At 46.7% G+C, this 15,108-nt stretch overlaps 2 protein-coding genes across 6 annotated transcripts in view; one reads left to right on the forward strand and one right to left on the reverse strand.

Annotated features, from left to right (window-relative positions):
* Window positions 1-12,346, forward strand: part of INSYN2A (inhibitory synaptic factor 2A) — a 56,999-nt gene extending 44,653 nt beyond the window's left edge. For all 4 annotated transcript variants that reach the window (XM_037011231.2, XM_037011230.2, XM_073240132.1 and 1 more), the window contains one exon: window positions 10,124-12,346. In XM_037011231.2, coding sequence (XP_036867126.2) covers window positions 10,124-10,307 — 184 coding nt within the window. In that variant the 3' untranslated portion in view covers window positions 10,308-12,346. The remainder of the gene's footprint in view (window positions 1-10,123) is intronic.
* Window positions 1-15,108, reverse strand: part of DOCK1 (dedicator of cytokinesis 1) — a 466,830-nt gene that overhangs the window by 268,426 nt on the left and 183,296 nt on the right. The window lies entirely within an intron of this gene.

Genomic DNA, 15,108 nt, shown 5'->3' on the forward strand with positions numbered 1-15,108 from the left:
TTCAAAAGTGACATTTTCCTTAACTGGAAATTTAGGGGTGGTTGACACGATTACATTGTTTTCCCTAAAATGACATCCCTTCAATTGTGATCCAGACCAATTGTGAAATTCTAATTAAAGACCATCTCAGCATGAAAAAAGATTAAAAGAGATACAAGTTTCAAACTTTTCTAGCTTATCATCCATATTTCCTGTCACAATATGCTACAATTTTTTCAGAAAATGTTTTAAGGATAAATTACTGATATAATCTTTGTTCACAAGCAAAGATTTTGTACCCAGCCTACCTTAGTGCTTCTCTCATGAGGCTAATCTGATGGGTCACGCTCGGATGATCCACCTTTGGTTCGATCTGATTCCAGAAGGAACGATGAAACACACTTTCCTCCTTCACTGAGGTAGTTAAATCGTAAAATAACGCCACAACAAAATGGCTTGAATTCAGATTTGTACAATTTCATGAAAATTGCATGTGAAAGCCTCAATTCAAAGGCTTTTGGAAACAAAAGCAAGATTTAAAAGATAGTAATAATAATGTGGATTCAGATTAATTAAATTCAACCTTTGCCAGAATTTAAAATCTTCCTGTAAAGTGTTAGACGTCCTACCGTTTAGCTCCAAGACCTGAATCAAATGTTACCTTCCGTGAGGACACTGTCCACCCTGCTTCATGTGTATCATCGAGGCTCAGGTGATGCTACTAATCACGCAGCAGATCCATGAGTGGGCTCTGAACCTCAGTGGGCTGAAATACAAGGGTCTGCCTACTGGTTTTCCCCCACGAAGGGAGGGAGCTTGCAGAACGGCCGGTGGTCAGCGGCACAGCTTCACCTTTAGACATGATCCACTGATGGTCAGCAGAGGCAGGACTCCAAACGGCCATGTTGATACAACACCCGAGCCCTTTCCAGCTGATGCTTGTATGCATTTCTTCAGCAAGCACGTTTCATGGGACTCTTAGAACACGGGGAGGAGTTTGTAACCTGGCTGAAGACAAGCCCAGGAACACCTCTGCCCTAAGACTGTCGTAACTGAGCTCTGACCAAAGGGAGCCTCCTGTGGTGTGGGTCGCCGCACGATGGCAGAAGGCAGTATAAGGAGGGGCTGAAGGATGCGGGATGCGCCACGTGGGGGACAGCTGACGGAAACAGGGCCATTGTGGAGAGAGCCCGTTCTGGGGAGGGTTGAGACTTGCTCTCCAGAGCTCCTCTCTGCCCCCGCCCCAGAGAGTTCAGAACAACCGGCAGGGACTGGAAGGAGAAACGGCCCGAGGCTCCCCAAGGATGGAAGGAGACGCCTTGCTGCACGTCTGCACTCAGCTTTACCGCAGCTGCAGAACTTGCCGGTACATTGCAATCTGTTGATCGAGTAAGAAGTTGCTAAATTCTGTAGATTCTTTCCAAAATGACTGGAGGATTTCAGAAAGGATGAACAAAATACCCTAATATTATGAGTTTGAAGGAAGAATATGGGTTGCATTTTCTCTAAATCTTCCCTGGAGTTCACTATATCATCTAACATCACAAAACCCAAGGATGCCGATTCCAGACACAAATGTGCATGGAAATTGCCCTGATTCTGGTGCTCAGGAGGAGCGGAGCTGCTGAGAGGGGCGCACGGTCGGGACAGGCCCCAGAACTGAAGCCTCGTGACTAGTGGAGTCTTACCGTTAAGAGAGGTTATTGCATTTGTGTGCTGAAATGGTGCCACTTCCAGCCTGTCCAGAGCCCACGTGGGTGGGACCTTCACAGCCTTTGGCATTTAGTAATAATCCCTTAGTGGAGCACCTTTCCAGTCCTGCTTTCATTAGCACCACTTGTGCATATTAAATAAGCTCTTTAACAACATGAACTGATGCGGAGGAAATTAGCCTTTTGTCTAATATTTGGCACTCGGCTCAGTATTTACAGTGAGTGATGGGGTGGGAGGAAGATGACAGAAAGGATTCCCTGGATAATCCCTTAGACAGTGTTATTCTGGTGGAAGGAAATATTTTTTCAAATAAAGACAATTAAATGGCAGTATGGAAGATTTAACAGACCTTAAAATTCTCCTTGAAAGTTCTCAAAGTCAATATCCAAGTTTTTTCTATTTGAATTTCAGTTGCAAATTTTATTAGTTCTTTTCCCCCAATAGGTAAGGTTTTAAATTTTAGTACCCTTTAAAAACACCTTAATTCTAACATGTAACTCATACATATTAGATGCTACAGAACTGATTACAGCTGTAAAACTGCAAACTGATTACACATCTCAACATATGATTTGTGACATAGTTAATATTCATTAAGCAGAGAAGGGTTACTTAGACTGATAACCCCCCTCTTGTGGTGGCCACCTTTGCTTATTTATGCCCAAAGGTAAAAGCTGAAGAGATATTCACCAACATCGTCCAACACTGTGGGAGGGGTACACTTGTCAATTTCTTGAGAAAATAAACGTGATTCATTTTTGGATGAATATGGAGATTTTTCTAGGGGCTGGATACAGGATTCAGTCTTTCCCACAACACCCTGAGATAGAGCATGACATTTCCTGGGGGAAGGAAGGACCAGAGAAGACAACGGCCACTGGAAGCACCCAGCACACTCTTCTCTCCCACCAGTTGTCTTGAAGGAGTTCCTCTCAGAGACATGACATCCCTGGAGGGCCAGTGGGGACTCTGGGGGTTTGTTTAACCAGCCACTGGTGACACCAGAGGACAGGCACAAGAATCTGATGCTTCTCTGGTCTGTGTGGTGAGATGACCATTCTTCCTATCAGTGCAGATGATGGCTCTCTCAGCTCATGTTGGCAGAGTAGGGGAGCTCCCTGGCATATCTGGAACTCAAGAGTTCTGGGCTGGTAGCTTAGAGGAGTGGGCCGCTGGGCACATTAGCTCCAGCACCGTAACCTTGAGAAGTCATTTGCCTCTTTGGGCAGAAGAATGCTCACTTTCAAAATGGGAAGAGCAAACGACATGGTGGCCAAGATCCCAGCTGACCCCACTCAGGTCACCTGACCTGGTGTTCCACCACTGGCACCTGCCAGATTCACTACAACCAGTTTTGGAGAGTCATTTGTTTTCTCTTTTTCACTGCAATTACAATGCACTTCTGCCCAAAGATAAAAGAACCGTATGCTCTTTGTAGAGTCCAGGGCCAGCAGTATATTGGCAGGCTACATTTAGAATCACGAATCCCTTTTAATTATAATGTACGATCTCTGTAGCTTGCCAGGAGTACAGCATAAGATAATAACACAGTGACACTCTTGTTAGTGGTCTGGTCCCTCTCCTACTTGAGAAACTATTATAGATGGAAATTATAAATAGGGCTTGAGTTTTTTTTTGCCTTCGACCTCCACGGCACAACTTTTGGGGAGCTTAAACTTGATCCCCTGATCCTTGTGCATCTGGCTGGCCTTCAGTGTCAGGCACTTAGATGGGGCCTGGGTGCCAGACCAGTATGTGTACTGCAGAGAAAGTCACAGGTAAGATGGACACCGAGGATCGGGCTTTGGTCAAGCATGAAAGGAACGTGCCTGTTCTCCAGGGGGGCCAGGATACACCACCAAGATGTATTTGGGAAGGTCACTGTCTAACTGTAACTGCGGATACTTCAGATATGATTTATAGCTAAGGGATTGGCTCTGGTTTTACTTTTTATAATTGTAACCAGAATTTCCTTGCCTTTGCGTGCCAGGAAAAGGGGACGGATCTTACAGTTCTGGTATTACGGTTGTTGAATACCCATCTATTTCTGGTATATGAAACCTTACAGTGATGCTTTAAACTTAGATGATGCCCCTACTATGTGAAGTAGGGTGAGAGAAGGATTCAGTTACGATGAATCACTTCTGTGGTCTAAGATTAAAAGCTAGTACTGCAAGGTATTCGTATTTGACTCTATTGTGATGCGATCCATATATATGTAATATAGGTATGTAACGTACAGGCATATTTTTGCACACATATTCATTCTGATGAATAAATAATCAGTGTAAAGCAGAAAACAGCAGTTGCAGTCTGCTGAGACCAGAAATGAGGGGGTGTGGGCCCTGTGTATCTGCTTCCCCCTGCTGAGCAAACAGCAGGTGCATCCTAAGGCTAGCGCTATACTGCACGCAGTGCAGACTAAGATGAATGACACGTGGCCGACCCTCAATGAGTTCACCGTCCTGAGAAAAACTAGCTACAATCCAACATGAAACAGACATGCTCTAGTAAAACATGTGAGACCACCCTGCCTAAAGGACTGTTTTTTCCGGAGGAGTTTGGACAGGATGGAGGGGCGGCAGACACGGTCTTCTGGAAAATGCACAGAAAGAAGAGGTGACCTGTGACCTGGGTTTGAAGAAGGAGCAGGGCTCGTCAGGGAGTTTAGGGGTTTCTGAAGATGGGTAACCAGAAAGTGAGGGAGGGAGGGGCAAGAAATGGCGAAAGCAAGCATGAGACTCGGCTGTTCCGACGGCCAAGGAGAAGAGGGCTGAAGATCCGGGGGAGGGCAGAGGCGGAAGGCCGACGAGGAAGGACATGGAGACAGACAGCTGAGGGCACAGCCCCGGTCCGGCTGGTGGGGGCAGGCAGGAAGGACAGGTCCAGCCTGATTCCAAGGGGCACAGCTCAGCCAGCAGGCTGGATGATGGCCACTGGCTATCGGGGAGGACAGAGCAGCAGGCTGGAGCAGAGACTTGATTCGGGACATGCTGGGTGCATGTGCCCCTCACGCACATGGCGATGTGTCCAGGAGGGGAGTGTGATGGCTATTTTGGGTCATGTCTCTTCCACTGCCTGGAGGTGTGGCTGGGGTCACATATGTAAACCGAGGCCCAGAAAGAGAAGACTTGCCCGAATTCATCAAGCTTGTAAGGGAGAAAGCCAGGCCTGGAACGCAGAGCCGAACTAACAGCTTCTTCGGAACAACACTGCTTCCGTGGTGCTAATGTGAAGCTGGCCAGATTTTAGCCCCAGACATAAAGCATTGTGCCTCGGGGACGCATTTGTCCCGTCCAGATCCACGCAGTTAAGAGTCATTGCATACCCAACGCACCATGTCCCCCACACACGTGGTGGTTCCACAGAAACCCGAGCGGGAGCACATCCCCTATCTTCACAGCCTGGAAAGCTCAGGTCCCCAAAGGAGACATGATTTATCCACAGCAGCAGAACGTGAGTCAGTCTGGGTCACAGACAGTGCCAGGGGACTCTGCGATCTAATTCAAAGAGAATTAAAAACAGAGGCCTCTTCTCGGCAGCCCATCGAGCCAGCCAGCATTGCTGAGCCCAGAGAAATCAGAGATTTGGGTTTTCTTCGACTCCAGAAAACAAATGCTTGAGAGCCAAACTCACCTGCTTTTACCTCTTAACTGCTACTCACTGGGGATCGAGGAAAGGGGTGTTGTAAATACCCTCCCTTCCATTAACTTGAGTAGCCGACAGCTTGCTAAGAACACTGGGGCCAGGTCCTTGTATTTATAGGAATATAGACAAGCAGAGCACCGGCTGGGGAAGCTCTGGCGACAGTCGTCTGCAGAATCCCCTCATGTGCAGGGACAAGGTTAGTGCAAGCCTCGCAGAGTCTGTGGGAAAAAAACAAAGCTGGGTGCCAGCTGACGGAGCAGCCTGAGATTTAAGGCAGATTTTTTCATTTCTTTGGAAATGTACAGAATATTAATTTTGTAGCGGAGTCCCTATACTTAAAACTTCCTTCTTTAAAAGAAAACAACTAGAGATATTAAATATATGCCCCGTTTCTCTAATGAGCACCACAGTGAATCACACAGAGGCTGCGAGGGGCTTCGTGGCACCGCCGTCAAGGTGCAGCCTCAGCTTCATGGGGTTCTCAACACAAAAAGCACTTTGTCAGATGGCCGGGTTGTCTGGTGGGAGGAAGAGGACATGGGCTGGGAAAAGAGGAGTCTAAAGGCAAACAACAGCTCCAGGGGTTTATAACATGGACGCAGCTCCCAGTCCTGGGAACCTTCTCTCTCACCGCACAGTCTGCAGCCTGGGTTTTACTCAGGTATTGACGTACAGAACACCCAGCACAGGTAAGGCTGGCTTGGCTCCAGCCCCTTCACACGCATGCTTTGAAACTCCACAGTCAGTCAGGACTTTTTCGAGACTGCTTATCCTCCCAAGAAGTGTGAACAGGACACATGCATCACTGCAAACGCCAGATCGCGCCAGAATATGGGTGGCACTGCCACCAGCCTCCTGCCCTGTGTGTGCTGCTGGGCCTGGGGACTGTGGAGGTTGCTGTGGGCTGTGTGAACCCCAGTGAAGACCTAAGAGACCATGAATGAGAGCCGGAGCCCGGACTTGGAATACAAACAGCCCTGTCTGCCTGTGTAATGGAGGTAATAAGCCTGTGCATGGGAGCCACTCTGGAAGGCAGGTCCAACCCGCGCAGGGGCGGCATGTTGCCTTTGACAGAGCCCAGAAGCAACATCAGGGGAAAGTATCACCAGGGCCGGCAGCTCAGGCCCAAGCCTGCCTCCAGGTTCCAGGAAAAATGGAAGGAGAGTAAAATGACACCCCCGGTTCCCCTGAGCAGAGCACAGGAGCAGCTGGCCACTCACAAGTGCCCCAGCCGACCCAACTCATCCTTTCTAAGATCCAACTACAGATTCTGCCAGGAAAGGCAAAATCGGAGGTAGAAGTGAGGGGGCCAAGCTCCGAGAAGATCCCAGTGTGCCTGGCACTGAATGTCTCAAATCTCAAACTCGCCCTCGGTTCCAGTCTGAGAGATGGGAGCCAGGCCTGGACCGTGCCAGGGGCGGGTCCCGCATTGCCTCTTGGAGAAGCGCCATCCAGCAGCGGGCAGGGCAGCCCAAGTGGGAGGAAGGGCGCACCCGCAGCATCACTACCCAGCACAGGGCACTGCAGCCCACCCGGGGCTGAAGGCGGGTGGAACTCGCCCTTTGAGGCTCTGTGCTCATTCGGTAATTCAGTAATGACTTGGCATCTGGTGGAGGCCCGGGCACGAGTCCCCAGGTCATGGCACCCCCAATTGGTGGGTGGGGACTGAAGGGGTGGGCGGAACAGAAACAGTTATCCATGGTGAGTAGGGAACAAGAGAGAAGGCAGGGGGGATTTTCCAGAGGTGGCGGGAGAGAGAGAAACATGTACCTGGGGACAGAGGTGCCAGTCACACCACAAGCCGGGACAGGTGTTTCAGGCAGGTGAGAAAGTAAGCGCCATGAAGGCGGGAGCAGTGCCTTCAGCAGGGGTGACAATACACGCCACACAATGTCCAGGCAGCATGCCGGGCCACGTCCCCACACTGGTGTCACTCATCAATGGTGAGGCCCGAAGCAGGGCCATGGCCTCCCCCAGGTCCTCTCTGTCCGAACAACTTGCTGTGTTACACAGGGAGTGGGGGCTGTGCACAGAGTCAAAATGCCCCAGAATGTCCACTGGCAGCCTTTGTGCACATCCTCTACTTTAGCCAAAACTGGCTGCTGCTCTCTTCTGGCCATGTAGCTGTTCCGACTGAAGGGCCCTCTGCTCTGGCTCAGCCAGAGTGGACCGAACGATTCACTGCCCTCTCCTGCAAGACTCTGCTGCTCTAGATTGAACCTGGAGATTTGGTGGATTCCTTCCCCAGCGAGGAAAGTCCCTGGGCAGAAGGCAGCATACACAGCAAAGCACACAACGCCCACCTAATGATAGCCAGCCCGGCCCGTCACACGCATCCCCTCAGAGGCAGGTGCATCACAGCTTGCAGGTTACAGAAGGCGGAGCAGGCACACAGCTCAAGGTCACCTCGCTGGCCCTGCTGCAGTCATTTCCCAGGAATCACTCAAGGTCACACACACTCGCTCCAGGAAGAAACCTGTGCCTAGCTGCAGCTTATAGTCATGGGGGAGTGCAAGTAGGAATCAACTCAACAGATAAAGTCAAGTCACTTTGTTAACAAGAACTCAGATTAGATTACTCCGTGATTACATGGTTCTGCACTATGATAAATTGGTTAATAACAGGATTCCCAATGTGGTTGCTTAATGGGAATTCAATAATTGCAGATACCCAGAAGTGTACAGTTGTCCTAGGAAACGCTAGCACCTGCCCTCCGATCTAATAACTCAAAACCCACCTGAGTTGTTGAAATGTTATGATCTAGGAGTCTAGTCTGCTTTCACTATTCACGGAGAGCCTTGATAAAATTACTCTTTCGTCCCTAACCTACCATACTGGAAACTCTAACTCACAGATTCAGCTGCAAAGTTGTCTCCCTGTTCAATGTCCAAGTCGGGGAGTTCTTTAATAGTTATTTCAACACTGTTAGCTCTCATTCCAATCACACAATTAGAGCTTCGTAGATAATAAGGATAAAATTACATTGAAATTGCACCTTACAGTTTAGGAAACTTTTTTACTTTAGGGGGGGTGTGTGTGAGTGCAGGGGGTCCTCACCATAACTCAGTGAGACGGTCAGGGCAGTGAAGGAAAGTGAATTTGGCTGAGTCCCCACTGCCCCGAACATCCAGTGGGAAGGCAGGATGGAAATCCTCGTGCTTCCTACAGCACCACGAGACGTGGCTCAGGTTACAACAGGAGCAGAATGTAGGTAGACAGGCACTTGTCACCCCCACACACAGGAGGCACTATGCCTCCCTTATCATGTGGTCTAAATTAGCAAGGCATGAGTTCATGTGGCTTTATGCTACTTCCTGTCAACTGCAGCCCTTTGAGACAAGGTAAAAAAATAATTCTTGATTTGGAAGCAGGGGGTAACTAGCCATAAACTTCTCTGACAATATTTTTAATTTCGCCAGTAACAGTATAATCTTTGATGATAAGAAAAATGGAAGAGTGGATTTAGAACATAAAATGGCCCATTAGCTGGGTCTTGCACTTGTTATTAAAACTCCGGATAATGCAGTTTTGCTGTTTTGTCTTTCCAAGATGTCAAAATTTGGCTAGGATTAATGGTTCTCAAAATCAATAGGATTTCATGTTTATAAATGGTTTTCAGTTCCACTGGATATAAAATGTTATGAGCTCATGTATTATCATCATTGCTGAGCCTTTACTGAAATCTACCGACGTTTAGTCTGGCATCCAGACCAGACAAGGAAGGAGCAGAGAGCAGAATTCTCTGGAGGCCTGGTGTGATGCAGCACCCAGGCTCAAATAATAGGGGTGCAGGGAAGGTCAGTAGAAGGGGAGGGAGCACAGCTCACCACGGCTGGGGTGTCACTGAACCAGGGGGTCCTATCTCAAATGCCAAGGGAATCCATCAGGGGTTACATGGAGTTAGGAAACCAACAGCGAGCCTTTCTGATGCCACAAAGAGAAGTGGGCTCTAAGCGGGCTGAGTGTCCTTTCAATATAGTTCATAAGAAACAATGTGCACTTAAAAATCATCTTTAATCCTGTCATTCTAACATAACCGTCACTGCTGGCAAACGTCCTCCCATGTGGCCGACGTGTTCACACACTGTGGCTTTAGCATGTAATTACAATTTGGAGTTATTTTCCCCCAAAGACTATCTATGTTTTATCCCGAAAAGCTGTCTGAGATAACAACGAAATATCATTCAATGATGCTGACTTTAGATAAACTATTTTCCCCAGTGTTGGATATTTTGGCTCTTACCAGGTTGTCAGGCAGATGAGATTTTGCAAGAACATAAGCTAAGGTCATTTCATTTCACAGCTGTTTCAAGTGAGATAACCGGGTTTCTCTGGGCTTGTGGAAAGCTGCGCAGGACTGAGCGTTCGTACACCTGGTATCTCTGTACTGAGCTGACCTCTGAACACGCATGCCTTTGTCAGTTACTCCACGAAGCACATGTGTACAAGTCCATGGACAAGCATAAGGGCTATTCAGATGCCACCTTGTTCGTTTCAACAACCTCATTATATACTTTGACACCCATCACGTACATTAATAAAACTTCACAGATTTGAAATCAAAGCAAATAAGTTATTTTTCACAGAAAATGAGTCTACCTGAAACAGTTCAGTGACGTAAAGCTAAAACACATTAGAGCCAATGACTCAACGTCAGATTGTATTATAAACATAATACGAATGGTCACTATACTGGTAGATGTTGCCAAATTTTGCTGCCACTAAGGGGATCTTTATATATGAAAGACCAAGCATTAAATTCTTCCATCTCTTTTCTTTCCAGCGTGGAGCTAGACTTTAAACAGCAAGAAGACAAACTCCAGCCAGTTCTGAGGAAGCTCCATCCTTTTGAGGAAGCTCAGGTCGCACCTACGCCTTACTCTCAGGAGACTTACTCCTCAACTCCCAAGCAAAAATCCAAAACTGAATCGAAAAAGCATGGAAGATGGAAACTCTGGTTCCTTTGAAACTCGTGGTGTTTGGAGTCTAAAGGCCCCCTTTAAATCCCCCTGGAGTTAAGCAAATCCTTTTCCAAAATGAATAGGATCTATTAAACTGGCTGACTCGGGCACCACCCAGTTCCCACCCTGCTTACCAAAAAGGCCTTTGTACTAACAGGTAATTAACAGAAGCAAGGGGTTCAAGGTCACACCTTGCCAGCTATTATTTGCAGTTCACGGATGTGGGATGTAAAATCTGAAAGAAACTTACGTAGTCAAAGATGACAAGTAAAAATTCTATGCCCCCACCCCAATGGGCAAGTATTATGTTGTTATCGACCTGTGAAATGGCAGGCTGTCACTCTGTACACAGCTAAAACTCATAATTATTTTCAGGCCTCTATTTAATTTTTTTAAGTAATGAGAAGAAAAAGCAAGCCTTATGTTTGCAAAGGACTTCATTTTTATGTTCAATTTTGCAGATAAGCAGGGGGTGAGTGCAATTTTCAGCACATCAAATTCCGGAGAAAGCACAATTTTTTCAAGTGGTCGGAGACCATGAATAATCTTTCAAATGTGACTCTATGTATATTTGCCTTCACGTGCTATAGCGCTAAGCCAAGTGACCACATCTCAGTGTCACACTGACACCTCAAATTTAGCATTCTCTTCATCTCCAGACCTGTCACATGGTCACTGCTCCTTTTCCAAATGGCCAGCAGCCAGGAGTCCCCCAAAGTCAAGACACGCCTTTAATCACCGCAAGTTGACAGGGTCAGAGCTATACTGGACACTAAGCTTTCTTAGATCTCATTTTTAATCTTTTGGTACCCAAAGGCGAAATGATAGATTCTGGCAAGAATCTGAACACACACACAGAGATACACAATGGATAATGCAGTCACCAATAAATCACAGGTGTTCTCTGCCACTGGAAAGTGTTTCTGTGGATCAACCTTGGGAGACATTGCTTATCACCAAAAACGCAGCCAGACGTTTTTTATACAAGTCGTTATGCTCTGTAACAACTGTAGAAGAACTGACCATCTCAAAGAGAAATGGCGTGTTTGGTGTAGCTGCTACCAACAAACTTAATGTCACCTACATTTAACCTATTAGTAAGTTGACCTAACTGACATACCTAGGGGAAAGCTGTGAATCAAATGTTTTTAGGTATTTTTTAAATAAATGGTGACGCTTAGAGTTCTCTTTTGATTACACATTGCAATATAAATCTTAGTTCCTTTATTTTTTCACTCATTCCTTTGCACCTTTGCAAATATCTTTTTATAAAAAATACAAAAGCCCCTATCGATTAATGACTTTGTCTATCAACCTTTTGCTTTTCACAATAGGAAGTAAGGATCTTATTTTGCCTTTTTTTGTACAACTTAAATTTTGAATAGTTTGTGAACACACAAGAAAATCTAGTCTTCACGTTTCTGTCCAACAGTTTCCTATCTCATCTAGGGCCAACACGCACACCTCGCTGATTAGACGCCACAAACCAAGTGGCCACCCTTGGAGAGAGAGTCTATACCTGCATTTTTTCAGATTGGAGCTATTTCTTGCCATGCATTTTCCTCCTGAATCAACAGCAAATCTATTTTAGTTCTAAGTGTTTTGATTTTGCAAAGACCTAGTGATCAGCAATCAGACCAGGCCAAGAAAAAAAAATGAAGAGTCTATCACGTAAGCATTCTTTGGGGATTACTCAAACTTCACTGCAGATGTTCACTTTAATTAAAAGAAAAACACACATCTTTCATGGAAACACTCTATGAGGGTGTAAGTCCTTGAAGATAAGCAAACAACAGAGAAATATTTCTGCTGAAGAAGAATGAGCAAGTCCATCGTGCACCATGAAGAAAGTGCGATTGTTTCATGTAGACATAAAATTTAAAAAATGTCTCATGTATTTTATACTGTTTTTAACTAACGTTACAAAAACGTTTGCAAGAAGTTCTCTCTCCTGTGTTTTAAGAATCCCAGCTATCTTAGTGAAATGCAATAAGGGTGTTGTTAGCAGCTTTCTAATTCGAACTTGACGTCTGTCTAAACAAGAAGAGGTCCTGCTAGAAATACTGTCACTCTCTGAAAGCAGTCTAGACCAAAAAACTAAAATAAAACACAATTTTCAGAGTCAAAAAGGAAATTGGAGATAAGCTAATTCCTACTTAAAAATAAATCTTTAGAACAGAAAAAAAGATTCTCAGACTAATTTCACATTTTAATTGCAGTGTCGTTAACTGATGAGTTCTCCTCAGAAAGCTCCAACTACAGACTATGACACAAAACCAAGGTAAAAAGTACAGCACCCCCTCCCATGTAGTTGTTCTCATGGCATTACGTATAGAGATTAAATTATTATACTTGTCACTAAGTTCTTTATTAATTTTTAAATAAAAAAAATCAAAGGTAATGTTTTGTGTGGCTATTACACTTATTTCATGATCTCAATCACTTGGGAAAACAAAAGTAACCTAAGAAAGTAATAAAAAGGGAAGAATGTTCAGGCTAAAAAGACCCTCATGGGGTCCTTGCGCGAGGAGACGAGCCTCGGGAGGCACGGGCACTGCCGGGGTGGGGGTGGGGCCTCGACTCCAGGGGCGCCTAGCTTACCTGGCCATGCGCCCAGCGTGGGCTCCAGCCGCCAGGAGGGCAAGATGGCTTTTGCAGGGCACAGGCACGGTATGAGCTCAAGCAGGATCTGGCTAACTGTTGTCTAATGTTTAAGTGCCTCGAGAGATGACTGAACTCCATAGTGTTTCTGGGCAAGTCCTTCAATCACCCGTGGAGACAGCTTCTCTCTAGATCTTCCGACAATCTAGATGGATCCAGATTACCCAGCTCTCCAGACCCCTGCAGGCAGCAGCCGCCTCCCTCCATTCTTCTCCCTGCCCCTGGGTGGAAATCCAGCTCCCATGCTGGGCTGAGCACCCCACCCCTCCCGCTCCCCTTGGAGACCAGCCAGATACCAACCCCTGGTCCCTGGGCGAGGGCCACCTGGTAGCCTGGTCTCTGCAGTAGCAGACTAGACCTGCAAGCATGGGGGAGCCACGGTTGGCTGAGATGGAAGGCCCCCACTGCCCTCACCAGCTCCCCTGGAGAGACTGCGGGACATTTTAAGCAAAACCTAGATTTGCATAGCCCAGGGGGAAGCCAGCAGTTGACCAGCAGTCACCACTGGCCGCCCAGCATCTTCCTCTGCAGGGCAGGGTGCTGCATCTGTCACTTGAAGTAGTGGGAGAGGTGTGAAATAAATGATTCTAATACTGAAAAAAAAAAGGGATGAGGTGAGTGCAGCCCACATGCAGAATGGGAAGGAAGGCCCAGTGACCACCCCAGAGCAGCAGGAAGGGGGGTCCTCCAAGTCCTGTTCTGTTACCATTTGTGAGCAACCTGCTGCTGCCCCAGAGGTCCCCTCTTAGAAACAGCCAGATACAAAGGACCCTCTCCTGCTTAGATGCCCACCAGTCACTCTTACAGCGTGTCACTAGCCTCCCATGAGAGGTCCCAGGACCTCTGTTTTGCTCCTTCAATCTTTGACGGTCCCTTGACTCCAGCAGAGTATAAACAGGGAAGGATGCAAGGTGTGGGAAATCCATGCCCTCTTGGAAAGGGTGTAGGCTGTTGGCACAAGTTCCCCACACATCCTACAGGGCTGCCAGGTATCCACTGCCATGAGGCCCGAGGTGTCATGAACATCGTATCATGGCTGATGGGCTGGCCTCAGGCTGGCTCTAAGTCCAAGCAGTGACAGTGCGCATGCCCTGCAAAGCCGCTCGCCCTGGGGTCCTGTCGTAGGCGTGATATGACGAGATGCACAGTCCACAGTGACAGCTCCAGAGAGAAACTGCAAATCAAATGCTCGCTTTCTGGCTTTCACAGGAGAGAACAAGAACCGAAAAGCTGAGAACTTCTCCCTTCCACACTGTTTCTTACAGCCCGGCCCATTTACAAAGCCCACCACCCATAGACTGGTTCTTCGGGTGCGTTTCCATCAGCAAGCAAAATTTGACCTGATTGCTAAGTGAGGCAATTTCACCGGGGCAGTGTCATCTAAAGGTCACGGTGGCTGCTTTCCACATGGATCTATCTCCTTTTATCTAGAAAAACTCTATGACTGACACACGCGGCATGGGGTAAGTCTGTGATCAATTTATTTACCAGAAGAAAAGAACTGTACAATTCAGAAACAACACTCTATTTTGTGAATTGCCATTGACTCGTCGTGCTATAATGTGCAGCACGTATTTTGGCAGATAAGAAGGTCCTGTGGGAGCAGAAGAATGCCTTTTAAGTAGCTCAGTACTTAAGACACCTTTGCGGTTTGGTATGAATATGCAAGAGTTTCAGAGCACATTCTGCCCAGGCAATGACATGGTTCTTATTTCCTCAGCAGTAAATTCAGTCAGTGACCAACCTTGGAAAAAAATGCTAGGGCCGCAGAAATATGAGAAAGGCAGGAAAAACTGCCGCACCAATACCAAAGGACGAGAGAATGTCCACAGTCCTCAGAGCTTAGGCGGCGCTTTTCTGAAAGCCATGTGCTTTTAGGGAGTGTTACTACCAAACATAGGATTAGAAATGCTTTTTTGGACACTCATATGGTAAAGCCAGACACTGTCCATACGTATCATTTTCTTTGGCAAATGAAGATTAAGAATAGCATTTTTTAAGAAAGCACATTCATACATAAATTCCAGTAGAAATAACATCGCAAATTCAATGTTCATGCATGGGACATAACACCTTCGTGCAAATACTTGGTCACGAGTCAGTAAAAGGACTCTCTTCACCGGGAGGCCAATTCTTTTATACTGTT

Source organism: Manis javanica, chromosome 7, assembly GCF_040802235.1.
Source record: "Manis javanica isolate MJ-LG chromosome 7, MJ_LKY, whole genome shotgun sequence".
Lineage (NCBI taxonomy): Eukaryota > Metazoa > Chordata > Mammalia > Pholidota > Manidae > Manis > Manis javanica.